This window comes from Agelaius phoeniceus, chromosome 31, assembly GCF_051311805.1.
Source record: "Agelaius phoeniceus isolate bAgePho1 chromosome 31, bAgePho1.hap1, whole genome shotgun sequence".
Taxonomy (NCBI): domain Eukaryota; kingdom Metazoa; phylum Chordata; class Aves; order Passeriformes; family Icteridae; genus Agelaius; species Agelaius phoeniceus.
The window spans coordinates 5,789,512-5,815,178 of record NC_135295.1 but is presented as its reverse complement, the minus strand read 5'-3'; the positions used below and the strand labels follow the sequence as shown (position 1 = coordinate 5,815,178).

The 25,667-nt window shown below is 60.5% G+C and overlaps 1 protein-coding gene across 1 annotated transcript; it reads right to left on the bottom strand.

Annotated features, from left to right (window-relative positions):
- Positions 1-114: 114 nt before the first annotated feature.
- Positions 115-13,783, bottom strand: LOC143696217 (Fc receptor-like protein 2). Its single transcript, XM_077191925.1, has 16 exons — positions 13,775-13,783; positions 13,342-13,423; positions 12,635-12,655; positions 12,316-12,546; positions 11,839-12,093; positions 11,460-11,738; positions 10,626-10,895; positions 10,234-10,536; positions 10,063-10,146; positions 9,659-9,680; positions 9,539-9,568; positions 4,741-4,965; positions 3,942-4,081; positions 3,393-3,479; positions 2,813-2,834; positions 115-265 (listed from the first exon to the last, which is right to left on the bottom strand). Exons 1-16 carry the CDS (start codon positions 13,781-13,783, stop codon positions 115-117), a joined length of 2,211 nt encoding a protein of 736 aa, XP_077048040.1.
- Between the last annotated feature and the right edge of the window lie 11,884 nt (positions 13,784-25,667).

Genomic DNA, 25,667 nt, shown 5'->3' with positions numbered 1-25,667 from the left:
ACCAGGAATAGCGGGATCGGGAAAATCAGGATCAGGAAAAGTGGGATTGGGAAATTTGGGATCAGGAAAAGAGGGATCAGGAAATTTGGGATTGGGAAATTGGGGCTCAGGGAATCAGGAGATGCCCTCAAAAGCCGCGTCCTGGTGGGATTTGAGGATCCGCAGCTGATCCGCGAGCTGCCGCGGAGGCTGAGCCTCCTCCTGGATCCGCTGGAATTCATCGGTGCCAATGATGAGCGAGGCCAGGGGTCGATCCCTGGGAATTCTGAAGGGCCAAGATCAGTGACAGGGGAAAAAGATCCCAGATTTTGGGGGGAAAAACCACCAGATTTTCAGCCAAATAATCCGGGTTTTTTTTTTAATATCCTGAATTTTGGAGGAAAAAAACCCCTGACTTTTCAATGAAAAAATCCTGAATTTTGGGCAAAAAATTCCTGAATTTTGGGCAAAAAATTCCTAAATTTTGGGGCAAAATATGCTGAATTTTCAGTGAAAGAATCACAAATTTTGGGGCAAAAAATCCTAGATTTTGGCGGGGGAGGGGGGAAATAGCAAATGTTGGGGGGAAAATGTTGGATTTTGGGAGCCTCACATGAGCTCCTGGATCAGGTCCTGGTGATGACTCGGATACTTTTGGGTTTGTCCCAGAGCGAGGGCAGCGCTCTGGGGGCGGTGGTGACATTGGTGACATCATGGAGCAGCACGATGGGGCTGGAGCAGCCCTCGGGCTGTGGGAAAGGATGGGGTGAGACCCCAAAATCCCCTCCAAATTCTCCCAAAATCCCACAAAAATATCCCATAAAAATCGCCCCCAAAATACCATAAAAATCCCATGAAAATCCACCAAAATCAACCCAAAATCACCCCCAAACTCCTCAAAATCCCTACAACCCAAATTGCCCCAAAATCCTCCAAATCACCCCAACATCCTCCAAATTCTGCACAAAATATCCAAATATCCTCTAAATCCCCCAAATCACCCCAAACTCTCCAAAATCTGCCCCAAAATCACCCCAAATCTCACAAGACTTCCCAAAAATCACCTCTGAATCACCCCCAAAATACCTTAAAATCACTCCAAAACCCCTCCTAATCCCCCAAATGGCCCCCAAAATAATCCCAAAGCACCTCAAAATGCCCTCCATATCCCCCAAATCACCCTAAAATCTCCCCAGATCCTCCCAAAATCCCTCCGGTGCCCAGATCCCCCCTCCCCAGCCCTGCCCAGTTCCCCTCCCGGTGCCCCCTCGGTGCCCGACCCCGCACCCGGCGCTCCCCGGGCGGGCTCCGAGCCCCGAAGCTTCTGCGGAGCCTCCGCCGAGCCCGGGAGGGACCGGGGGGGTCAGGGGGGCCCGAGGTGTCCCCAGGAGGGTTTTGGGGGACCCGGGACCCGGGGTGTCCCCGGCATGGAGGGAGGCGGATCCCGGGCAGGGGCGGCTGTCGCGTGTCGCCATTGGGGGATGCGGATGTCGCGATTGCCGCCAGGCCTGGCCATGGGCAGCGGCAGCGGCTGTCGCGAGATGTCCCCAACGGCCCCCGGAGCGAGCGGCGCTGTCCCCAACGTCCCCAACAGCCCCGGAGGCGCGGGGGGATGGGGGATCGGGGGGTCCCGGAAAGGACGGGGTGAGACCCCGAAATCCCCCCTCGGGACACACCGACACCGTCGGTCCCCGCAGCCCGGGACAGTCCCGGCTCCCGCAGTGCGATGGCAGCCGCGACCGGCGACAGCGACCCGAGGCTGGGACTCCGCTCCCGCAGCGCCGGGGGCTCCTCCCCGGGGTCCCGGTCCCCTCCACCCTCCCAGTCCCCCCGGCCGGGGCTCCGCAGCAGCTCCGGGGCTCAGACGCCGCTCGGGGAGCGCCAGGTGCGGGGTTTGGGCACCGGGCGGGGATGGGCTGAGCTGGGGTGGGCCCGAGGGGCTCGGAAGCTGCCGGATCGGTGCCCGAGGTAACGGGGCGGCACCGCCACAGCTGCCCGAGCCCTTGGTCTGTGTCACCCCGAGAGGGGACAAACAGGGAGCAGCAGCTCCTTCCCCGCTGCGGGGCAGGGGTGAGGGAACCAGTTTGGAAATGCCCCAATTGATCATTTTGTTCCTGTTCCTAATGGACTGAGGGAGCCCCAAAAATCCTGCGAATCCCACAAGGATCTGCTCAACAACCTGACTGGAACCCTCCTTAATCCCGAGCTCGTCAGGCAGAGCTGAACAAACAAAAACCATTTCTCCCAGTTTAATCACAAAGCTGCATTTTGGGTACAATAAGAGGGACAAGGATCCTGTGCCCCCTGGCACTGCGGGAGGGAATGGGGAGCCCCTGGGAGCACTGGGAGCACTGGAACGAGGAGCTCTGGGCAGCCCCACATGGGTTGTGGGGTTGTGGGCAACCCCTGAGTATGGGAGCACAGGATCCAGGGGGGGAACACACAGGGAATTCCCTGGGGCAGGGACCCCCAGTGCCCCCAGTGCCCCCAGTGTCACAGCACGCTCTCGTAGTCACAGGGGTCCCACTGTCCCTTGTGGGGTCCCGACAGCTCCGCGTTTGTCACCTGGGGATCCCGAGGTGGGGCAGGGCTGGGGGACCCCCGTGGGGGCTGTGAGATTGACTCTGGTTGTGGGGACCTGGGTGAGGGGGGGGTGACACCTGTGGGTGACGTGTCCCTGTCCCCCCTGAATTCTCCCACTGCCCACTCGGTGCCCATGATGTGGGTGTTGAGCACAGCCCTCTCCTCCAGTGGGGGGTCCTGTGGGGATAAGGGGGGGTCTCAGTAGTCTGGGGAAGGAAAAAGGGGAGTCCCAGCCCAAGCCCCGACTCACCTGTCCTGGAGCTTCCTGGGTTCTGCAAGGGAAAGGGGAGGGGGTGACCGAGGGACACCGGGACCCCTGAACCTTCCTGGGACCTTGCAGCTCCAACCACCCAGGGGTCCCCCAAATCCCCACTGCAGCCCTGATTCCCACCAGATCCCTGATTCTCCCCAGACACTCTGAGCACCCCTGAATCCTCTGGAACTTCTGCACCACCGCAGGGCCCCCAACCCCCCTGGTGTCCGCAACCCTCTGAGCCCCCAGAACCCCAAGCCTGGCAGAGAGAGGCACCCCCAAACTCCCCCAGGATGCCAGAAAGATCCCCCAACATCCCTGCACAGACATCCAGGAGCTCCCAAAATCCTTCAGGAGCTCCCAGTGCCACCCCAATGTGCCACAAAGCCCACCCAGCAATGACCCTGGAGCCCAACCAAGACCCTCCAAATTGCCCCCACATCCTCCAGGACCCCCAGCCGAGGTCACTGCAGGCTCAATGTCCCCCAGCACAGGGGCCCTGGGTGCTGCCAATCTCTGCCCCCACTCTGGGGCTTCCCCTCACTCCAGGACCCCCATCCCCCCCATTGTCACCCACCCCGGTGGTGCCACCAGTGACAGCCCCCGATGACAGCCAGGAGCAGGAGCAGGAACAGGAGGGTCCTGCTGACATTCACAACCACTGCTGGGGACAGAGGGGACACATTGGGGTCACCTGGAACCCCGGGGGTCCTGAAAACCCTGGTGTTCCCGTGTGACCCGCCCTGAGACCCAGGGTGTCACCTCCAGGGCCAGCTCTGGGCTGAGTGCCCAGAACACGCGGTGCCCGTCCTGTCCCAGCTGGTTGGTGGCCACGCACAGGTAGGTGCCCGAATGTCCCACATCGAAGTCCCTGAGCTCCAGGAGGGGACCCTGGGCCACCTCCTGCCCATTGTGCAGCCAGGTGAAGGTGACAAGGGCTGAGCCCACCTGCACAGATCAGCACAGGGTCACAGGGTTACCTGCACGCACCTGGTGTGACAGAGGACCAGGGGTGATGGTGGCATTGGCCACGGAAACTGTGGGGACAGAGACAGGGCTGGCACAAACAAAGGTGGGATGGGGGTGCTGTGGGTGGGGTCACTCCCAGCCCAAGGGTCCTGCTCACCCAGGACAGTGACATTCATGGGGTAACTCTCGGCCTCTCTGTCCCCATTGCTGACCCGGCACCGGTAGTGGCCGCTGTCATTGTCCCCAGCCTGGCACAGCTCCAGGCAGGGGGCTGGAGCCCAGAGGTGCCCATGAGCCCTGCTCGTGCCAGGAGAAGGACAGCGGACCTGTCCTCACAGCCACCGTGCAGCTCAGCACCAGGCTGTCCCCGAGTGCCACCTGTCCCCTGGGGGACTGTGCTGACAGGGACACCCCCGAGAGCGGGACCCCTATGGGGGGACACAGGAGGGATTGGGGACCCAGGGGGGGTGTGGGTCACGGGAGGGGAAAGAAGGGGATTGGAGGGGAGCAGAGAGGATCCCAGTGAGCAGAAGGGGACCCTAGGAGGCACGTTGGGACCTGGGGACAATGGCGAGACCCCGTGGGAAGGGGGAGAGACCCAGGCAGGGATGGGGAACCAGACAAGAGACTGAGGAGCCTCAAGGAATGATTTGGGGTTCAGAGATGGGAGGACCCAGGGAAGGCAGAGAGACCAGAGGGTGGAGCAGGGACCTTGGAAGGGGTGGGGAATCCAGGGAGGGCTGGGGAGGACAAAGAGAGGGATGAGGGATCTGCAGGGGGAACTGGGCAGTCATGGGGGAAACCAAGAGGGACTTGGGAAATTTGGGGTGACCCAGAGAGGAGTAAAGGGAGGGATGAAGGATTCAGGCAGTGCTGGGGAAACCCTCAGAGGATGTCGGGCTTCCCTGTCCCCATCCCTGCACTCACTGTGCACTGTCACTGTCACCTGCTCTGACTCTCTCCAGAGTGACACCACCCGGCCCCCGCAAAGGTAGCGGCCACTGTGGTGCAGCCGCAGGGAGGAAAGGGAGAGCTCAGTCCCATCATGGAGCCCCTCCAGTTTCTTCCCATCATGGTAGAAGTACACATCCGTGAGTGGTTTGTTCTGCCAGCTCCGGCAGCGCAGTGTCACCGTGTCCCCCTCCAGCAGCGCCCGTGCTGGCACCTGAGCACCAGCCAGTCTGGGGGACAGAGGGGTCCTGTCACACCAGGGCCATCAGGAGGGTCATGATGGCACCAGGAGGCACCAGGAGCCGCCCATTGTGAGAGAGAAGTCTCCATGCACAGGGATGCTCTGGGATGTCCCCAGAGCAGGGGACGGGCTCTGGTAACACCAGGAGGTGACCCATGGAGGGGAGCCCACCCAGAGCCCTTGGGGTCCCCATAGGAGCCAGGCTGGGGACATCCAAACCCCCCTCACCATGTAAGACTGTCACCGTAGGGCTGTGCCCGGTGCCAGGTCTGTCACACGTGTAGGTGCCACCTTCAGTGACAATGAGGCGGTCACGTCCCTGCTGTCCCCAGCGCTGCCCATCCTTGTACCAGGTGGTGGCACCGGCGGTCCCCGAGCCCTGGCAGGTCAGGGTCACCCAGTCCCACAGCACCGCCGGCCTCCAGTGGGGCTCCACCAGGAGCTGGGTGGTCTGGGCACCTGCAGGTGACAGGGGACACCAGCCTGCCAGGGCCAGTGTGGGTCTGGGGACAGCGGGGTGGGGCCCTGGCATCCCCCGAGGACTCACCAGCGAGGCCGAGGGTCTGGGCTGGAAGGGAATAGGGACAGAAGGGACAGGGCTGGGTGGGGGTGGCACCATGGGGACAGAGGCAGAAGGCCATGGGGTGTGGGGGATGTGCCCAAAGTGTCCTTGTGTGACATGGACCCCTCAGGGACAGGGACACTGCAGCACCCCTTGCTCAGGCAGGACATGGGGACACTGTGGGCACCCCTGAACTGGGGATGTCACAGCCACCCCGTGCTGGCACAGGTCACCCCCACCTGCCCCATGTTGCCTCCCCAAATCCCTGACGCCCTGTTATTGTCCCCACATTCCCGTCCCCCTTTCCCTGTCCCCAAAGCCACCCCACGACCCCAGTCACCTCATGCGCTGGTTCTGATGGCCTTGGGGACCTCTGGGGACCCCGCAGCCCCCCTCTGCCCCCTCCCCTCCCTATCCCTGGGGTGTCAAGCCCATGCCTGGGGCACTCACCCCACAGGAGCAGCGCCACCTTCCCGGCCATCCCGGTGTCCCCAGCCATGTGCACTGGCTGTCACTCGCTGCTGGGGGTGGCTGTCCCCTGGGTGGTGGCTCTTTGGATGAAGGGGAAGGAAGCGAGGTCAGGTCTTGTCCTCATGTGTTGGTGGCCTCTGGTGGGGGCAGGGTGGCCACAAGCACAGGATCATGGGGATGTGGCTGTGGGGACAGGCTGTGGGCAGGTGGGGAACAGGATGGGGACAAGGCTGGGTGGGACACAGCGGGACATAGGGTTCCCACAAGTGGGGGATTTGGTGGGTTTGGGGACCCAGGTATGGGTGTCCAGGAGAATTGGGGGGTCCCAGGGATGGGAGGGGACTCAGGGATAGGAGTCCCAGGGGAACGTGGGCTCCAGGGATTTGGGGTCATGGGATGGGGATGCTGAGGGAATGGGGGTCCCTGTGGGAATGGGGGTCCCTGTGGGAATGGGGGTCCTGGGAGAATCAAGGTCCTGGGGGAAGGAGGGTTTCAGGGGATGGAATGAACAGGAGAGGGTTCCTTGGGAATGGGGTCCTGGGCCATGGAGATCCTGGGGAATGGCATTACTGGGATGGTGGTCCCAGGCAAGGTGGGACATAAGGAATGGTGCTCCCATGATTTGATTTCAAGGGGAATGAGGGTGCCAGGAATAGGCAGTGGCCTTGGGAGCCCCTGGGTCAAAGCTCCTTCCCTGGCTGGCTCCAGCAAAGTCCCCTCAGGGTGCTTGTGGTTTGGGAGCATCACCCCAGGTAGATTCCAAGAAGGTCGGGTCTGTGTCCCCATAGACCTCAGGGAGTCTTCCCCTCTTTATTTCCACTTCCATAATTTTACCCCCAATTTCACAACCCTCAATTTCGTGCCTTGATGATCCTGTGGAGGCCCTGAGCAGGGAATGGAAGGGGGAAACCCAGGGTGGGGGAAGCAGGGGTGAGGGGTCTGCAGGGAAGGCTGGGGAGGCTTTGGGGGATGGGGGTGTCCAGCTTTTACACCCCCAACATTTTCAGTTTCTCTCTCCTGCAGAAGAAGGAAGAGGCCGTTTGACACGTTTGTCACGGGGGAGAGGGCAGGGGAAGAGGGGCAGGTTCTGTCCTGGGGGGGCACATCCAGGGGGCTCCTGTCCTGGGGGGATCCTGTCCCAGGGGGGACACATGCTGGACAAGGGGCTCCTGTCCTGGGGGACGGCAGCTCCAGAGGGATCCAGACATTTCCATTCTTGCTTGTCCCCTGCAGGATCTGCGCCAGCAAGAGCAGCTGGGGAGTGGAGCCCCAGGCAGGAAGGAGCTCCCAAACTCCTGCTCCTTGAAGCCAGTGGCCATCCAAGGTTTGGGCCCAGCCATGGCCTAGCCCCACTGCACAGGGATGGCCATGGCCCAGCCCTGCTCTGCCCAGCCCCAGGTGGCAGCCAGCACCTGAGGGTCCCCCCTGCCCCCTTGGCTTTGATTCTGGCAGCTTTAGAGCTGCTGCAGAGGTGAGAATTCTGTGGGGGGGAAAAGGCCCTGCCTGTGGTTTGTTCAGCCCTGCAAGAAGCACAAAACACAAAGAGAGCCCAAGCAGTGGCTCTGGGAGGGCCTTTGATGGTTTTCAGAGAAGGGCGGGCTGGAAACCCCCGCCTAGAGGGGCGACTGTGGGGGAACCAGTCTGGAAATGCAGCAATTGATCATTTTGTCCCTTGCAGCAAGTTCTGAGAGAGCCCCAAAAACTCTGCAAATCCCACAAAAATCTGCTCAACAACCTGCCCGGGTCCATCCTCCTACCTGTGTCAAGCCTGCAGCCCTTTCTAATATCATGGGAAGAACATTTGGGTTCTGGTTTGGCTTCCAGAAAAGAGGTAAATGTGTGAAAATATCGAGCAGGGGGTCGGCCCTGCGGCCGTGGTGGGGCTGTGGGGAGTGACCCTGTGTGGATTCCAGGTGTCCCCAAAGCTGCTCCATTCCTGCCCTCCTCATCTGAGTGAAAGGCTGAGGGTTTGCAGGAATTGTGGTGTAAAACCACCAGAGGTGCTACTGTGGACCCGAGACCTGCCTGGGGTCAGGCTCTGCCTTTCTTCCATTCGGGATCATGGAGAGCGGTCGCGGGTATTTCACAGGGCGTGTGCCTGGCCCCGGGACACTGCTACGCTGCCAGTGGGCACTGGGATCCAACCTGCTGCCTTGGCGGCTTCTGCCCACTGCCGGTGGTGGTGCCGGGACCGATTGGTGGCCGTGAGTTTGCAGAAGGAGCGATTTGCCCTCCTGCCTCCCGCCCGAGGCCGCCATGGCCCCTGAGGGGATGGAGCTGGAGCGGGGCGCCCCCTGCTGGCCGCGGTTATAACTGCCACAAAAACCAACAGCGCTGAGCGGGAGGGAAAGTTCTGGGTTTGTGTTGTTTGTTCTCTTCTGGTTTATAAATTTCCTACTACAGAGCTATTATTCCTTTTCCAACACTTTTGCCTGGAAGCCCCATCATTTTTGAAACTAAAAAATGTTTTAGAGATGGGTCTTCTTTCCATTCTAGAAACATTCCCAATTTCCTTGGTAGATATTTCTCATTTAAATGAGATGTCAACTCTTGGGTTCCAGCCTGGATGGGAAAGACAGCCCAAGAGGAGACACAGTCAGTGACTTGGCTACCTTATGCTCTGCCCTTTAAAGCAGTTGGGCCACCAAAGGCCCTCTTCCCAAGTGGCACTTCTTGTCACCCGGCCACTCCGGAGCTGGCTTTGGCAGAGCGTCACACTGTCCCAGTGCGCCATGGCTGACAGACTGATAGACAGATGGGGCCCTGTCTCACCAAATGCCAGGCCTGACCCACCCCTGCCACATGGAGGTGTTCCAAAATGTCTCCAGACATCAAACTTTTCCTGCCTCTGACACCCCACCCTGTGCCATGGCCTGATCCCGACTGCCCTGGAAAAGGAGGAGGCTCCGGGAACCCCACAGGGCTTTTGTGACATTCTTCTGTGAGGAGCACAGCAGAGGAGGGTTTGGGACAGGGGACAAGAGAATCCAGAGTCTCCTGAAGGCTGCTTTGGCCATCAGAGCAAGGAATGTCCAGGGCCCTGCCAGGTTCCTCTGGTGGAGGAAACCTTCTGGGGGAACTGTCTGGGGTTTGTTCCTTTTTGGTGGCTTTCCAAGGAAATCATTCATTTTTTGCCCATATAGACTCTGCACCTTGTTGCTGTTGCTGTTGGTTTCATTCTCTCTCATTGCTGTTTCAGGAAATTCTTCTTCCCTCAGCCCTTTGGGATCTTTGTGCCCCCACGAGGAGCAGGAGGGGCAGATTTTAGTGGCAGCACAGACACGAGTGGGTGCCCATGGGTGGGGACCCCCCGTGCCCCCAGTTCCCCCCAGTGTCACAGCACATTCCTGTAGATGTCACCGGGTTCCTGGGGTCGCCCCTGGGGTCCCCGCAGCTCCGCGTAGGTCACCTGGGGATCCTGGAGGGTGGTGGCACGGGGGGACGCTGCAAGAGACACGGGCTGTGGGATCTGGGTGGGGTGACACTCGTGGGTGATGTGTCCCTCTGCGTGTGTCCCCCCCGTACTCACCCCCTGCCGGCCGGGGGATCCGGGGGGGCCCTGAGGGAATAAAGGGGATGTGGGGGAGGGAATGGGAGGTCTTGGGGTTTGGGGTAAAAGGGGAGAGTGTGGTTTGAGCCCCCCACTCACCTTTCCTGCTGCTTCCTGGCGGCTGCAGGGGAAAGAGAGGAGGAGTCACTGTGGGGTCCCAGGGCCCTGAACCCCCTTAGGAATCCTGTACCCCCACGGGACCCTCAATTCCCTTTTAAACCCCCAAGAATCCCTGAAGCCCACCGGAATTCATGCACCTCCCTGTGGCCCCAAACAAATCACCCTCAAGAACCCAAGGCCCAGCAGGGACAGAGACCCCCAAACACCCCCAGGGCCCCTGAAGAACCCCCAGCATCCCTGCAGGACCCTCCAGCACCTCCCCAAACCCTACAGGACCCTCAGCCAAAGTCACAATTGGCGGTATGTGGGTTGTTCTCTATGGTTCCCCAATTCTGTTGGCCTCTACAGCTCGCTAGGTCCCCCATCCACCCATTGTCACCCACCCACACGGTGCCAGCAGCGCCAGGTCACAATGACAGCCATGAGGAAGACCAGGAAGGAAAGGGCCCCACCAACACCTGCAGCCACTGCAAGAAACAGAGGGGGACACATCAGGGTCACCCTGAACCCCAGGGGTCCTGCACTCCCTGGTGACCCCACCTGTGTGACCCCACCTGTGACCCAGGGTAAACCAGGTGTCACCTCCAGGGCCAGCTCAGGGCTGAGTGCCTGGAACACGCGGTGCCCGTCCTGTCCCAGCTGGTTGGTGGCCACGCACTGGTAGGTGCCTGACTGTCCCACTTCAATGTCACTGAGCTCCAGGAGGGGACCCTGGGCCACCTCCTTCCCGTTGTGCAGCCAGGTGAAGGTGACAGGGGATGAGCCCACCTGCACGGAGCAGCTCAGGGTTACGTTGTCACCTGCATGCACCTGGTGTGATTGGGGACTGGGAGTGATGGTGGCATTGGCCACAGGCACTGTGGGGACAGAGACAGGGCTGGCACCTGGCAAGGTGGGAGGGGAGTGCTCTGGGTGGGCTCATCCCCAGCCCGAGGGTCCCGCTCACCCAGGACAGTGACATTCAGGGGGTCACTCTCGGCCACGCTGTCCCCGTCACTGACCCGACACCGGTATTGGCCGCTGTCATTGTCCCCAATGTGGCACAGCTCCAGGAAGGGGCCGGTGCCCAGCAGTGCCCCCGAGCCTTCCCGGTGCCAGGAGAAGGACAGGGGACCTGTTCCCATGGTAACTGAGCAGTTCAGCACCAGGCTGTCCCCCAGTGCCACCTGTCCCCCGGGGGGCTGCACTGACACGGACACCCCCAAGGGAGGGACCCCTGCAGGAGAGGGGGACACCAGGGGACAGTGAGGGACCCAGGGGGTTCAGAGAGGGGCAGGGGAACTCCAGTGATGGAGAGCAGGCGCAGAGATGGAGGGGGGGGTGTGCTTAGAAAGGAACCCTGAGGGATGATTGGGAGATCAGGGAGTGAACACCTGGAGAGGGATGTGGGCAACACCAGGGCAGGTAGGGGGACCCAGGGAGGGGATGGTGTGACCTGGGGAATGTGTGGAGACCTCAGAGAGGGGTGATGGGACCCAGGGAGGTGTGAGGGGACCCAATATGGGATGGAGGGAAACACGAGCCAGGAATGGGGGGACCTGGGGAGGGACCCGGGGCAGCAATGGCAGGACACGGAAACGGTGCCAGGGAAGGATGGGGGTACCCGTGTAGGGGCTGGGGGACCTGGTGAGGGACCCAAGAAAGGATGGTGGGAGCCAGGGAGGGATCCGGGAAAGGTTGGGTACCCCAGAGCAGGCATCAGGGAGGGCTGGGCGATGCCAGGCACTGTGGGGGACCCAAGGAGGCTGTGGGAGTTCCCCGTGCCCATCCCCGCACTCACTGCGCACTGTGACGCGGAGCCGGGCGCTGCTCTTCCGCACGGCCCCACCCTGGGAGTGCACCTCACAGCCATAATTCCCCGAGTGGGAGACCCCCACGGCGGGCACCAGCAGCTGCGGGGACCCCTGTGGGCCCCCCACCACCTGCCCGTCCCGGTAGAACACGTGCAGGAGGGGGGCTCGGGGCCGCAGTGGGCTGGAGGTGCTGAGGCAGCTGAGAGTCAGGGGGGACCCCTCGGTGGGTGTGGGGGGACCCTTCAGCACCGGCACCGAGAAGAGCTCTGGGAAGGAGAGGGGACATGAGGACTGTGGCTCTGAATCCCCTGGGAAGTGGCTTTTGGGTTGTCAAGATATTGGAGTTCCAGCCATGGGGGAGCTCACCATGCACTGTCACTGTCACTGCTGCTGACCGGGACTGCCAGGACCCCACCAAGCCCTCACATCGGTAGCGGCCGCTGTGGTGCAGCTGCAGGGGGGACAGGGACAGCTCGGTTCCCCTGAGGGACCCCCTGAGCTCCTTCTCATCCCAGTAAAATCGCACCCTGCTGAGATGGTTTTCCTGCCAGCCCCGGCAGCGCAGTGTCACTGTGTCCCCCTCCAGCAGTGCCCGCGCTGGCACCTGCAGCACCAGTGGGTCTGTGGGACAGGAAGGTCACATTTTACTGATGAGACCATTCTGAGGTGGGTGCCCATAGCACCAGGGACATCTGGGTGCTCTGGAGTGCACTGGGCTGCACTGGGATGTCCCTGTGTGCAGGGCACAAGCTCTCGCCACACGAGGGGTGTGAGGACACCCATGGAGTGGAGCCCACCCTGACCTCTCAGGGGCCACCCTGATCATTAAAGATCCCCTCTCACCATCTAAGACAGTCACGGGGGGGCTGAGCCCAGTGCCGGGTCTGTCACATGTGTAGGTGCCACTCCTGGTGACACTGAGGCGGTCACGTCCCTGCTGCCGCCAGCGCTGCCCATCCTTGTACCAGGTGGTGGCACTGGTGGCCCCCAAGCCCTGGCAGGTCAGTGTCACCCGGTCCCACAGCACCGCCGGCCTCCAGGGGGGCTCCACCTGGAGCTGGGTGGTCTGGGCACCTGTGGGTGACAGAGGACACCAGCCTGCCAGGGCCAGTGTGGGGCTGGGGACAGTGGGGTGGGGCCATGGCATCCCCTGCGGACTCACCAGCGAGGCCGAGGGTCTGGGCTGGAAGGGAGAAGGGACAGGGCTGGGTGAGGGTGGCACTACAGGCAAGGAGGCACACAGGGGCGCAGTGTGTGGTGACTGTCCCCAAAAACTGTCCCTGTTGGGACAGCAGTTTTTGTGGGAAAGTGTGTGTGGGTGGTCTCAAAAAGATTTGGAGAGGCAGGGGGACATGTCTGTGTCACAGCCACCCATGCACCACATCCCTGTGGCACAGACACCTTGGGAACAGGGACACTGAGGCCACCCTGGGCTGAGGCAGAACATGGGGACACTGGGGACACCCTGGGCACTGGGATCGAGGACACCACAGACACAGCTAATGATCCCATCCCCGTGATCCCATCCCCATGATCCCATCCCCATGGCCACATCCTCACCGTTCTTGTTCCCTTCTGTCCCTGCATCCCAGTTCCCTTGTCCCCATCCCCAGAGCTACCTGAGCCCAAAGGTGCCAGTCCCCACATTCCTGCGCCCACATCCCCATCCCCAAATCCCTGCCACCTGTTCTTGTCCCCAAAGCCACCCTACATCAGTCGCAGTCCCAACAAGGTCTACTGTGGGTAACATGGACTGGCACTGCTGGCATTGGGGACCCCAGGGGACCCCACAGCCCCCCTCTGCCCCCTCCCCATCCCTGGGGTGTCAGGCCCGTGCCCGGGGCACTCACCCCACAGGAGCAGCGCCACCTTCCCGGCCATCCCGGTGTCCCCAGCCATGTGCACTGGCTGTCACTCGCTGCTGTGGCCACCGCTCCCCTGGCTGGCGGCTCTTGGGATGAAGGGGAAGGAAACGAGGTCACGTCCGTCCCCATGCGTAGGTGGCCCTTGGTGGGGGCAGGGTGGCCACAAGCTGGGCACAGAATGGGGATGAGGATGGGTGGGACAAGGTTGGAGATGTGGTTTGCAGAAGTGGGGGGCTCGGTGGGTTTAGGGAGCCAGGGATGGATGTCCAGGGGAATGTGGTTCCTGAGGAGGGGGGAGTCATGGGTCTGGGGGTGTCCAGGGCTGGGGGGACTCAGGGATAGGAGTCCCAGGTGAGCGTGGGCTCCAGGATTTGGGGTCATGAGATGGGGATGCTGGGGGAATGGGGGTCCCATGGGAATGGCGTTCCTGAGAGAACCAAGGTCATGGGGGAAGGGGGATTTCAGGGCATTGAATGAACAGGAGAGGGTTCCTTGGGAATGGGGTGCTCGGCCATGGACATCGTGGGTAATGACAGTACTGGGATGAGGGTCCCAGAGATGAGGGGACATAAGGAATGGGGATCCCATGTTTAGATTCCCAGGGGAATGGGGGTGCCAGGGATGAGCAGCTGCTGGATGGGCACAGGAGTCTCAGCTCCTTCCCTGGGTGCCTCAGATTTTGGTGTGACCCAGAGCAAGCAAAGCCCCCCTGGGATGCTTGTTTCCTGTGCAGGCATCACATGGGGGGGGTCCTGGGTAGCTCTGCCTCTGTGCCCTCCACTGTCCTTGATTTTTTTGTGTTTTTATTGCTTTTCTTTCCTTTTTTTCCTCACTTTTGTGCCACGTCCCCTCTGCACCTGTTCCTACCTCAACAATCCCGGGGAGCACCTGAGCAGGGAATGGGTTGGGGGGACCCAGGGGAGGGGCAAATGGGGAGCAGGGGATGCAAGGAAGGGTAGGCAGGCTGTGGGGGATGGAGGTGTTGGGCTGTGCCCCCTCAACACTTTCACTTTCCTTTTCCTGGACAAGAAGGAAGAGGCCGTTTGTGCTGAGAGTCAGATGGAAAGGGGCAGGTTCTGTCCTGGGGGGGCACATCCAGAGGCTCCTGTCAATGCAAGTGTGGGGCCCAGCCATGGCCCAGCCCCACTGCACAGGGATGGCCATTGCCCAGCCCTGCTCTGCCCAGCCCCAGGTGGCAGCCAGCGCCTGAGGGTCCCCCCTGCCCCCTTGGCTTTGATTCTGGCAGCTTTAGAGCTGCTGCAGAGGTGAGAATTCTATGAGGGAGAAGGCCTGGCTGTGGTTTGCTCAGCTCTGCAAGAAGCACAAACCCCAAAGGAAGCCCAAGCAGTGGCTCTGTGAGGGCCTTTGATGGTTTTCAGAGCAGGGCTGGCTGGAAACCCCCACTGCAGAGGCGACTGTGAGGGAACCAGTCCAGAAATGCAGCAATTGATCATTTTGTCCCTTGCCCAAGGGACTGCGAAAACCACAAAACTACTGTAAAGACAAAAACAATCTGCTCAACAAACTGACTGGAACACTCCTTCTTGAAGAAAACCTGCAGACTTCTGGAACATCATGGAATTATTATTTGGGTTGGGCTCTTGCTGCCAAATAAGAGGGAAAAGTGTGGAAATATTGAGCAGGGACTGCACACGAGGGGCTGGGGAACAGGGGTGTCACAGCAGGAGCAGGGAGTGCCCAGGCAGGGGAATTCAGGGCAGGCTGGAGTGGATTTACCAGGGAATCAGACCCTGAGGCACACAGGGGCATTTCCACAGATTCCTGTGCACTGTCCCAAGCATGGACAGAGCTTCTCCCCTTCCTCCATGGGAAGTCAAACAAGTTTCAGGGTGGGAATGAGCAAAATGGGAAGAGTTCCTTAATATGCCCCAAGAAAAGGCTTCCTTAGGGGCTGGGTTGCTGCCCAGCAGGCAGGGAACAATCCCATGGAGCTGTTGGACACTCAGGGAGATTCCACCCTCTGTGTTATCCACAAGCAAATGCTGCTGTGGGATGCAGCAGCGGGCTGCTAAAAGGAACCAAAAAGTCTCATTTCACTGTGATTTGTTTGTGGTTTTATCGTGGTTTTATTTCCACTTCTTTGTGTGTTAATTGTGTTTTGATTTCCTCTTGTTGGGAAAGCAATGATTAAAAGGATTCTATAAACCAGAGCATTTTATACCTTGTCAGTATGGTTTTTCAGGAGTTTGTTTTTTATTCGGAAAATAATGGTATAGGAAAAGATTTATGCCTTTTTTCTATGGCTGTATAATTTTGTGACAGTCAATTGGGCATCAAGTGTTTCCTGAGATTGCTAAGACAGGAAATTTGGGTGACAGGAAAAAGCCCAGGGATTTGTGGGGCAGAGACCCAGAGCCTCCCAGGACAAGCCTGGGGTGCCCCAGGGTGGGCTCTGTGCTGGGCTCTGAGCCATCTCAAAATCTGAGACCAAAATATGACCCCAAAATTGTCCAAAGCAATTGGGCATTGGGGAATTCAACCAGCTTGATCCTGGGATTTACCATCATCAGGGCAAGGTCATAAAAGATGCCTCCTTAAGTTTGGGCACCCCAGAGGTCACAGGCCCCCACTGGGGACAGCGGGAATGCTCAAGGCCCACCCAGGACAGAGGACCCCAGGATGTGCCACGTCTGGGAAAGGAATCCCCAAGGATGTGGCACCCCCAGAACGAGGAGCAGCTCCCAGGGACAAGAGGCTGGGACAAGAGCCGGGTGTCAGCACAGCAGAGCTGCCCTTTTCCCTAAAGGCTGGACCCCTCTGGATGTGCCCCCTGGACAGAATTCATGTCCTTGCCTCAGCACAAACCGCTGCAGGAAAGAGAAAGAGTTGGGGGGTCACAGACAGGGAGCCCCATCCCCTACAGCCCTGAAACCACTGCCTGCACCCCCCAACCCCTTTTTTCCCTTCCTGGGATTCTCCCAGCTGTTCCCTGGGATGGTTCAGCCAGGAAATGCGGGGAGACAGGAAAAAGCCCAGGGGTGTGGGGGGCAGAGACACAGAACCTCCCAGGAGAGCCATGGGGTGCCCCAGGGTGGGGACTGTGCTGGGCTCTGGGTCACCCCAAAATCTGAGGCACCCCATGAAGGAGCTGTGACCCCTGTGCCCACCCAGCCACTGCCCATCCCTGGCACCCCCATTCCCCTGGGAACCCAACCATGGGACCCCCATTGCCTTGGTCTCTCCTCCCTGGGGACCCCCATCCCAGGACTGACATTGCCCAGCCCCACCATTGTCTTGATCCCATCCCATGGGCTGCTTCTTCCCCAGAACCCCTATTCCCAAGGGTCCCCTTTTTCCCCCATGCACCCCCAGCCCTGGCACCCACTTGCCATGACCCCAAATCCCTGGGGACCATGTTCCCACAGCACCCCCATCCCTGAATGCCACCAGGCATGGAAACCCCAATTCCCCTGGACCCCCATTCTCCTGGACACCCATCCTTGGTTCCCCACATCCTCTGAGCCCCCCACTCCTGGCAATGGCATCCCCCACCATTTCCCCAGGCTGTCCCCACCCTGCCCACAGCCTGTGCCCAGCTTTTGGCCACCCTGCCCCCACCAAGGGCCACCTACGCATGGGGACGGACGTGACCTCGCTTCCTTCCCCTTCATCCAAAGAGCCACCACCCAGGGGAGCGGTGGCCACAGCAGCGAGTGACAGCCAGTGCACATGGCTGGGGACACCGGGATGGCCGGGAAGGTGGCGCTGCTCCTGTGGGGTGAGTGCCCTGGGCATGGGCCTGACACCCTGGGGATGGGGAGGGGAGGGGGCAGAGGGGAGCTGTGGGGTCCCTGTCCTCGAGACATCTGTGCCACACCAATGCAACCACTGACACATTTTTCAGGGACAGCCCCCACTCCCCCTGCCCCCGTGCCTCTGACCGCACAGTGCCGCCCCCACCCAGCCCTGTCCCTTCCTTCTCCTTTCCAGCCCAGACATTCAGCCTCGCTGGTGAGTCCTCAGGGGATGCCATGGCCCCACCCTACTGTACCCAGCCCCACACTGGCCCTGGCAGGCTGGTGTCCCCTGTCACCCACAGGTACCCAGACCACCCAGATCCTGGTGAAGCCCCCCTGGACACCAGCGGTTCCATGGCACTGGGTGACCCTGACCTGCCAGGGCTTGGGATCCACCGGTGCCACCACCTGGTACAAGGACGGGCAACACTGGGGGCAGCAGGGACGCACCAATGTCACTGTCATCATGAAAGGCACCTACCAGTGTGACAGACCTGGCACTGGGCTCAGCCCCCCCTGTGATTGTCTCAGAAGGTGAGGGGGGTTTGGGTGTCCCCAGCCTGGCACCCACGGGCACCCTAGAGGGCTCTGGGTGGGCTCCACTCCATGGGTCACCTCCTGTGTGACCAGAGCCCATCCCCTGTTCTGGGGACATCCCAGAGCATCCCAGAGCGAGAGGACCCTGTTTGTGGAATTGATGACCTCTGGTGCACTGGGTGTGACTCTGTGAGGGTCCTGATGTCAGCGGGACCCTTGAGATCCCTGTGATGTGATGAATCCCCTCTGTCCCCCAGACTGGCTGGTGCTGCAGGTGCCGGCGCGGGCGCTGCTGGAGGGGGACACGGTGACACTGCGCTGCCGGGGCTGGTGGAATACCACGGTCACCTCGGTGTCCTTCTACCAGGAGGGGAAGGAACTGGGGGTGTTCCCCAATGTCACTGAGCTGTCCCTGTCCCCTCTGCAGCTGAGCCACAGTGGCCACTACAGCTGCAGAGGCAAGGTGGGATCCTGGGGGTGGAGGGAGTCACCACCAGTGACAGTGACAGTGCACGGTGAGCAGCACAAAGTCCCCACTCCGACAGAATTTTGGCCCCTCCCCAGGGACTCAGGGCCGAAATTCCCTCTCCCCTCTCCTACCCAGAGCTCTTCTTGGTGCCAGTGCTGGAGGGTCCCCGTGAGCCCACCCAGGGGTCGCCCCTGACTCTCAGCTGCCTCAGCACCCCCAGCCCCCTGTGGCCCCAAGCCCCCTCCTGCACGTGTTCTTCCGGGATGGGAAGATGGTGGGAGACCCGCAGGGGTCCCCACAGCTTCTGGTGCCCGCCCTGGGGGTCTCCCACTCGGGGAATTACAGCTGCCAGCTGCACCCTGAGGGGGGGTTGTGGGGAAAAGCAACACCTGGCTCCATGTCATGGTGCACAGGGAGTGCGGGATGGGCACAGGGAGCCCCACAGCCTCCTTGGGTCCCCTGATTGGGCATCTCCATGTCCCCAACAAAAATTTCTTTGGTCTTTCTATTACTCCCCTTGTGCCCACAACCTTCTGTGTTATGACCCCATTCCTGACATCCCCCATCACACCCATCCCCCATCCCTGTCCCCCCACACCGGCTGCCAGCCCCTCCCTGTGCCCTCAGCCCTGTCTCTGTCCCCGAAGTGCCCATGGCAAATGCCACCATCACCCCCGGTGCCCTGGACGTGACACTGCAGGACACAGGGACACACAGGGACACAGGTGGGGTCCCAGAGGGTCACCAGGAAGTGCAGGACCCCTGGGGTGATGGGTGACCCTGAATGATTCCCCTCTGTTTCTTGCAGTGGCCACAGGGGTCGGTGGGGCCCTTTTGTTCCTGCTCCTGCTCGTGGGTGTCATTGTGGCCTGGAACCGGTGGCACCGTGTGGGTGGATGACAATGGGAGGATGGGGGTCCCAGGGAGCTGTAGAGGCCAACCATAATTGGGGAATGATAGTGTGGCATTCACAATCCCAGAGTTGTGACATTGGCTGGGGGTGCTGTAGAGCTTGGGGAGGTGCTGGAGGGTTGTTCAGGGATGCTGGGGGTTCTTTCAGGGACCTTGGGTGTGTTTGGGAGGGTCTCTGTCCCTCCTGGGCTTTTGGTACTTAAGGCTGAGTTGATTCGGGACCCTGAGGATGTTCATGAATTCTGAGTAGCTCCAGGGATGCATGAGGGTCCTGTTGAAGATTGAGGGTCCCATGGGAGTTCAGGAATCCTGAGAGCATTCAGGGCCCTGGGGACCCCACAGTCACCCCTCCCCTCTTTCCTCTGCAGCTGCCAGGAAGAACCAGGAAAGGTGAGTGGGAGGCTCAAACCACACGCTCCCTATTTTCCCCAAACCTCAAGACCTCCCATTCCCTCCCTCACATCCCCTTTATTCCCTCAGGGGCCCCCCAGATCCCCCGCCCCCTCCAAAGGAGGGGGAGGTGCTGTACACCCACGTCATGGTCACCAAGAGGGCAGGGGGTGAGTATGGGGGGACACACGCAGAGGGACACGTCACCCACGAGTGTCACCCCACCCAGATCCCACAGCCCGTGTCTCTCGCAGCGTCCCCCCGTGCCACCACCCTCCAGCATCCCCAGGTGACCTACGCGGAGCTGCGGGGACCCCAGGGGCGACCGCAGGAATCCGGTGACATCTAGAGGAATGTGCTGTGACACTGGGGGGAACTGGGGGCACGGGGGGTCCCCACCCATGGGCACCCACTCGTGTCGGTGCTGCCACTAAAAACTGCCCCTCTTGCTCCCCGTGGGGGCACAAAGATACCAAAGGGCTGAGAGAAGAACAATTTGCTGAAACAGCAATGAGAGACAATAAAACCAACAGCAACAGCAACAAGGTTAAGTGTCCAAGTTGTCACACAAGGAACAATTTCCAGGGAAAGCCACCAATAAGGAACACACCCCAGACAGTTCCCGCCAGCAGGTTTCCTCCACCAGAGGAACCTGGCAGGGCCTCAACCTTCCTTGCTCTGATGGCCAAAGTGGCCTTCAGGAGGCTCTGGATTCTCTTCTCCCCTGTCCCAAACACCTCCTCTGCCCTGTTCCCAACACGAGGATGTCACCATCGCCCTGTGGGGATTCCGGAGCCGCCTCCTTTGCCAGAGCAGTCGGGATCAGGCCATGGCACAGGACAGGGTGTCAGAGACAGGAAAAGTTTGATGTCTGGAGATATTTTGGAACACGTGTGTGTAGCAGGGGTGGGTCAGGCCTTGCTTTTGGTGAGACAGGGCCCCGTCTGTCCCTCAGTCTGTCAGCCGTGGCACACTGGGTACAGTGTGACGCTCTGCCAAATCCAGCTCCTGAGTGGACGGGTGACCAGGAGTGCCAGCTGGGGAGAGGGCCCTTGGTGGCCAACCTGGCTTAAAGGACAAAGCATGAGGTGGCCAAGTCCCTGACCATGTCTTCTCTTGGGGTGTCTGTCCCATCCACGCTGGAAACCAGCAGCTGGCAACTCATTTAAATGAGAAATATCTACCAAGGAAAGTGACAATGTTCCTGGAATGGAAGGAAGACCCGTGTCTAAAAATCTTTTTAATTTCAAATCTGATGGGGCTTCCACACAAAAGTGTAGGAAAAGGAATACCAGCTCTTTACTGGGAAATTTATTAACCAGAAGACCACTAAGAACACAAACCCAGAACTTTCCCTCCCGCTCAGCGCTGTTGGTTTTTGTGGCAGTTATAACCGCGGCCAGCAGGGGCCGCTGCAGGGAGCACTCCCGGCCAGCAGGGGGCGCCCCGCTCCAGCTCCATCCCCTCAGGGGCCATGGCGGCCTCGGGCGGGAGGCAGGAGGGCAAATCGCTCCTTTTGCAAACTCACGGCCACCAATCGGTCCCGGCACCACCACCGGCAGCGGGCAGAAGCCGCCAAGGCAGCAGGTTGGATCCCAGTGCCCACTGGCAGCGTAGCAGTGTCCCGGGGCCAGGCACACGCCCTGCACAACACCCGCGACCACTCTCCATGTTCCCAAATGGAAGGAAGGCAGCACCTGACCCTGGGCAGTTCTCGGGTCCACAGCAGCACCTCTGGTGGCTTTACACCACAATTCCTGCAAACCCTCAGCCTTTCACTCAGGTGAGAAATGCAGGGATGGAGCAGCTTTGGGGCCACCTGGAATCCAGGCAGGGTCACTCCCCACAATGGCCAGAGCTCCTGATTGATATTTCCACACTTTTCTCTCTTATCTGATGACCACAGCCTGAGGCCAAACATTCTTTCCATGAGGTTTCAGAAGGCCGCAGGTTTTGTTCAAGAATGAAGGCCTATGACAGCTTGTTGAGCAGAGTGTTGTTGTCTTTGCAGTAGTTCTGGGGCTCTCTCAGTCCCTTGCCAAGAGGAACAAAATGATCAATTGCTGCATTTCTGGACTCGTTCCCCCACAGCTGCCCCTGCAGGGGCAGTTTCCAGCCAGGCCTGCTCTGAAAACCATCAAAGGCCCTCACAGAGCCACTGCTTGGGCTCTCTTTGGGCTTTGTGCTTCTTGCAGGGCTGAGCAAACCACAGGCAGGGCCTTTTTCACCCATAGAATTCTCACCTCTGCAGCAGCTCTAAAGCTGCCAGAATCAAAGCCAAGGGGGCAGGGGGGACCCTCAGGTGCTGGCTGCCACCTGGGGCTGGGCAGAGCAGGGCTGGGCAATGGCCATCCCTGTGCAGTGGGGCTGGGCCATGGCTGGGCCCCAGCCTTGCATTGACAGGGGTCCCCAGGATGTGCCACCCCTGGGACAGGCACCCAGCCAGGAATGTGCAGGGACATTTCCAGAACTGCCACACCTGGGACAGGACCCCCCATGCCAGGATGTGTCACCCCCTGGGACAGGATCCCCCCAGGAAAGGAGCCTCTGGATGTGCCCCCCCAGGACACAACTGCCCCCCTTTCCCATCTGACTCTCAGCACAAACGGCCTCTTCCTTCTTGTCCAGGAAAAATAAAGTGAAAGTGTTGAGGGGGCACAGCCCAACACCTCCATCCCCCCCAGCCTCCCCACCCTTCCCTGCACCTCCAACTCCCCATTTTCCCCCTCCCCTGGCTCCCCCCAACTCCTTCCTTGCTCAGGTGCTGCCTTGAATTGCTGAGTTAGGAACAGGGTGTGAGGGAACATGGCACAAAAGTGACGAAAATAAGGAAACAAGAGAAATAAAGAGCGGAAAAATCAAGGGCAGGGGAGGGCACAGAGGCAGAGCTACCCAGGACCCCCATGTGATGCCTGCCCAGGAAATGAGCACCCCAGGGGGCAGTGCTGGGCTCTGAGTCACCCCAAAATCTGAGGTACCACGTGAAGGAGCTTTGACCCCTGTGCCTACCCAGCCACTGCCCATCCCTGTGGGAACCATGGGATCCCCATTGCCTTGGTCTCTCCTCCCTGGGGACCCCCATCCCAGGACTGCCATTGCCCAGCACCACCATTGCCTTGATCCCATCCCATGGGCTTCTTCTTCCCCCAGAACCCCTATTCCCAAGGGTCCCCTTTTTCCCCCTGCACCCTCAGCTCTGGCACCCACACACCATGACCCCAAATCCCTGGGGACCATGTTCCCACAGCACCCCCATCCCTGAATCCCCCCAGGCATGGAAACCACAATTCCAGTGGACCCCCATTCTGCTGGACACCCATCCTTGGTTCCCCACATCCCCTGAGCCCCCCCAGTTCTGTCAAGACCATCCCCCACAATGTCCCCAGACTGTCCCATCATTTCCCCAGCTTGTGCCCACCCTGCCCCAACCAAGGCCACCTACGCATGGGGACGGACATGACTTCGCTTCCTTCCCCTTCATCCCAAGAGCCGCCAGCCAGGGGAGTGGTGGCCACAGCAGCGAGTGAAAGCCAGTGCACATGGCTGGGGACACCGGGATGGCTGGGAAGGTGGCACTGCTCCTGTGGGGTGAGTGCCCCGGGCACGGGCCTGACATCCCGGGGATAGGGAGGGGAGGGGGCAGAGGGGGCTGTGGGGTCCCCTGAGGTCTCCAATGCCAGCAGTGCCAGTCCATGTTACCCACAGTGGACCTTGGTGGCACTGGAGATGTAGGGGAGTTGTTGGGACTGGAACAGGGGACAGCAATTTGGGGATGGGTATGTGGGGACAGGAATGAGGGGACTGGCACCTTTGGGCTCAGATACCTGTGGGAATAAGGACAAGGGAACTGGGATGCATGGGCATAAGGGGACAAGAACCACGAGGATGTGGCCATGGGGATGGGATCATGAGCTGGTGGGGGTGACCTGGGCCAGCATGGGCTGTGTCTGTGGTGCTCTCGTGCCCGTGTTCTCCCCAGTGTGCCCATGTTCTGCCTCAGCCCAGGGTGCCCTCAGTGTCCCTGTTCCCATGGTGTCTGTGCCACAGGGATGTGATGCATGGGTGGCTGTGACACAGACATGTCTCCCTGCCTCTCCAAATCTTTTGGGGATGACCCAGACACACTTTCTAACTAGAACTGCTGTCCCGACGGGGACAGTTTGGGGACAGCCACCACGCCCTGTGCCCCATGTGCCTCAAGCCCAGCAGTGCCCTCCCCACCCAGCCCTGTCCCTTCTCCCTTCCAGCCCAAACCCTCGGCCTTGCTGGTGAGTCCTCAGGGGATGCCATGGACCCACCCTGCTCTCCCCAGCCCCGCACTGGCCCTGGCAGGCTGGTGTCCCCTGTCACCCACAGGTGCCCAGACCACCCAGCTCCTGGTGAAGCCCCCCTGGAGGCCAGCGGTGCTGTGGGACTGGGTGACACTGACTTGCCAGGGCTCGGGGACCGCTGGTGCCACCACCTGGTACAAGGATGGGCAATGCTGCTGGCCAGGATGCAACACCATCAGTGCCCCCCATAGTGGCATCTACTGGTGTGACAGACCTGGCACTTGGATCAGCCCACCTGTGACTGTCTCAGATTGTGGGGGGGGGGGGTTTGGGTGTCCCCAGCTTGGAACCCACAGGGACCCCGAGAGCTCTGGTTGGGCATTGCTCCATGGGTCACCTACTGTGTGACCAGAGGCCGTCTCCTGCTCTGGGGACATCCCAGATCATCCCAGAGCGGGGGGAACTCATGTTGGAATTGGGGACCACTTGTGCGCTGGGTGTGTCCCAAGGAGGGGGTCCCAGGGCTATCAGGTGTGATTGGACCTCTCTGTCCCCTAGACTGGCTGGTGCTGCAGGTGCTGATGCGGGCGCTGCTGGAGGGGGACACGGTGACACTGCACTGCCGGGGCTGGCAGAACAGCACAGTCACCATGGTGTCCTTCTACCACATTCTCCAAGGGTTTTTGCAGCACTGCCTGAATCCTTCATCCCTCCCTTTACTCCTCCCTGGGTCACCCTAAATTTCCCAAGTCCCTCTTGGTTTTCCCCATGACTGCCCAGTTCCCCCTACACATCCCTCATTCCTCTCTTTGTCTTCCCCAGCATTTCCTGGATTCCCCACCCCTTCCAAGGTCCCTGCTCCACTCTCTTGTCTCCCTTCCCTCCCTGGCTCCTCCTGCCCATCTCTAAATCCCAAATCATTCCTTGAGGCTCCTCAGTCTCTCGTCTGGTTCCCCATCCCTGCCTGGGTCAGTCCCCCTTTCCACGGAGTCTCGCCATTGTCCCCAGGTCCCAACGTGCCTCCCAGGGTCCCCTTCTGCTCACTGGGATCCTCTCTGCTCCCCTCCAAACCCCTTTTTTCCCTTCCATGTCCCCCACCTCCCCTGGGTCCCCAATCCCATCTCTGATCCCCACTCCTGCAGGTGTCCCACTCTCAGGGTTGTCCCTGTCAGCACAGCCCCCTGGGGGACAGGTGGCACTGGGGGACCGCCTGGTGCTGAGCTGCATGGTGGCCACGGGGACAGGTGCCCTGTCCTTCTCCTGGCACCGGGAGGGCTCGGAGCCATTGCTGGGCACTGGCCCCCGCCTGGAGCTGAAACACATTGGGGACAATGACAGCGGCCAGTACTGGTGCCGGGTCAGAGTCGGGGAAAGGGAGGCCGAGAGTGACCCCCTGAATGTCACCGTCCTGGGTGAGTGAGACCCTCAGGCTGGGGGTGACTCCACCCACGGCACCCCCATCCCATCTCGCCCAGTGCCAGCCCGGTCTCTGTCCCTACAGTGCCTGTGGCCAATGCCACCATCACCCCTGGTCCCCTGTCACACCAGGTGCATGCAGGTGACTCCATGAGCCTGCGCTGCTCAGTGCAGGTGGGCTCAGCCCCTGTCACCTTCACCTGGCTACACAATGGGCAGGAGGTGGCCCAGGGTCCCCTCCTGGAGCTCAGGGACATCAATGTGGGACATTCGGGCACCTACCAGTGCGTGGCCACCAACCAGCTGGGACAGGACGGGCACCGCGTGTTCCGGGCACTCAGCCCTGAGCTGGCCCTGGAGGTGACACCTGGCTCACCCTGGGTCACAGGTGGAGTCACACGGGGTCACCTGGGAGTGCAGGACCCCTGGGGTGATGGGTGACCCTGATGTGTCCCCCTCTGTTTCTTGCAGTGGCCGCAGGGGTTGGTGTTGCCATTTTGTTCCTGCTCCTGTTCCTGGGTGTCACTGTGGCCTGGGACCTGTGGCACAGTGTGGGTGGGTGACAATGGGAGAACGG

Coding starts and splice junctions, on each gene's coding strand:
- LOC143696217 (XM_077191925.1), bottom strand. Junction 10,896..11,459: donor GCTCCGCGTCACAGTGCGCA/GTGAGTGCGGGG, acceptor CCTCTCCTGCAG/GGGTCCCTCCCTTGGGGGTG. Junction 10,147..10,233: donor TGGTTTACCCTGGGTCACAG/GTGGGGTCACAC, acceptor TGTTTCTTGCAG/TGGCTGCAGGTGTTGGTGGG.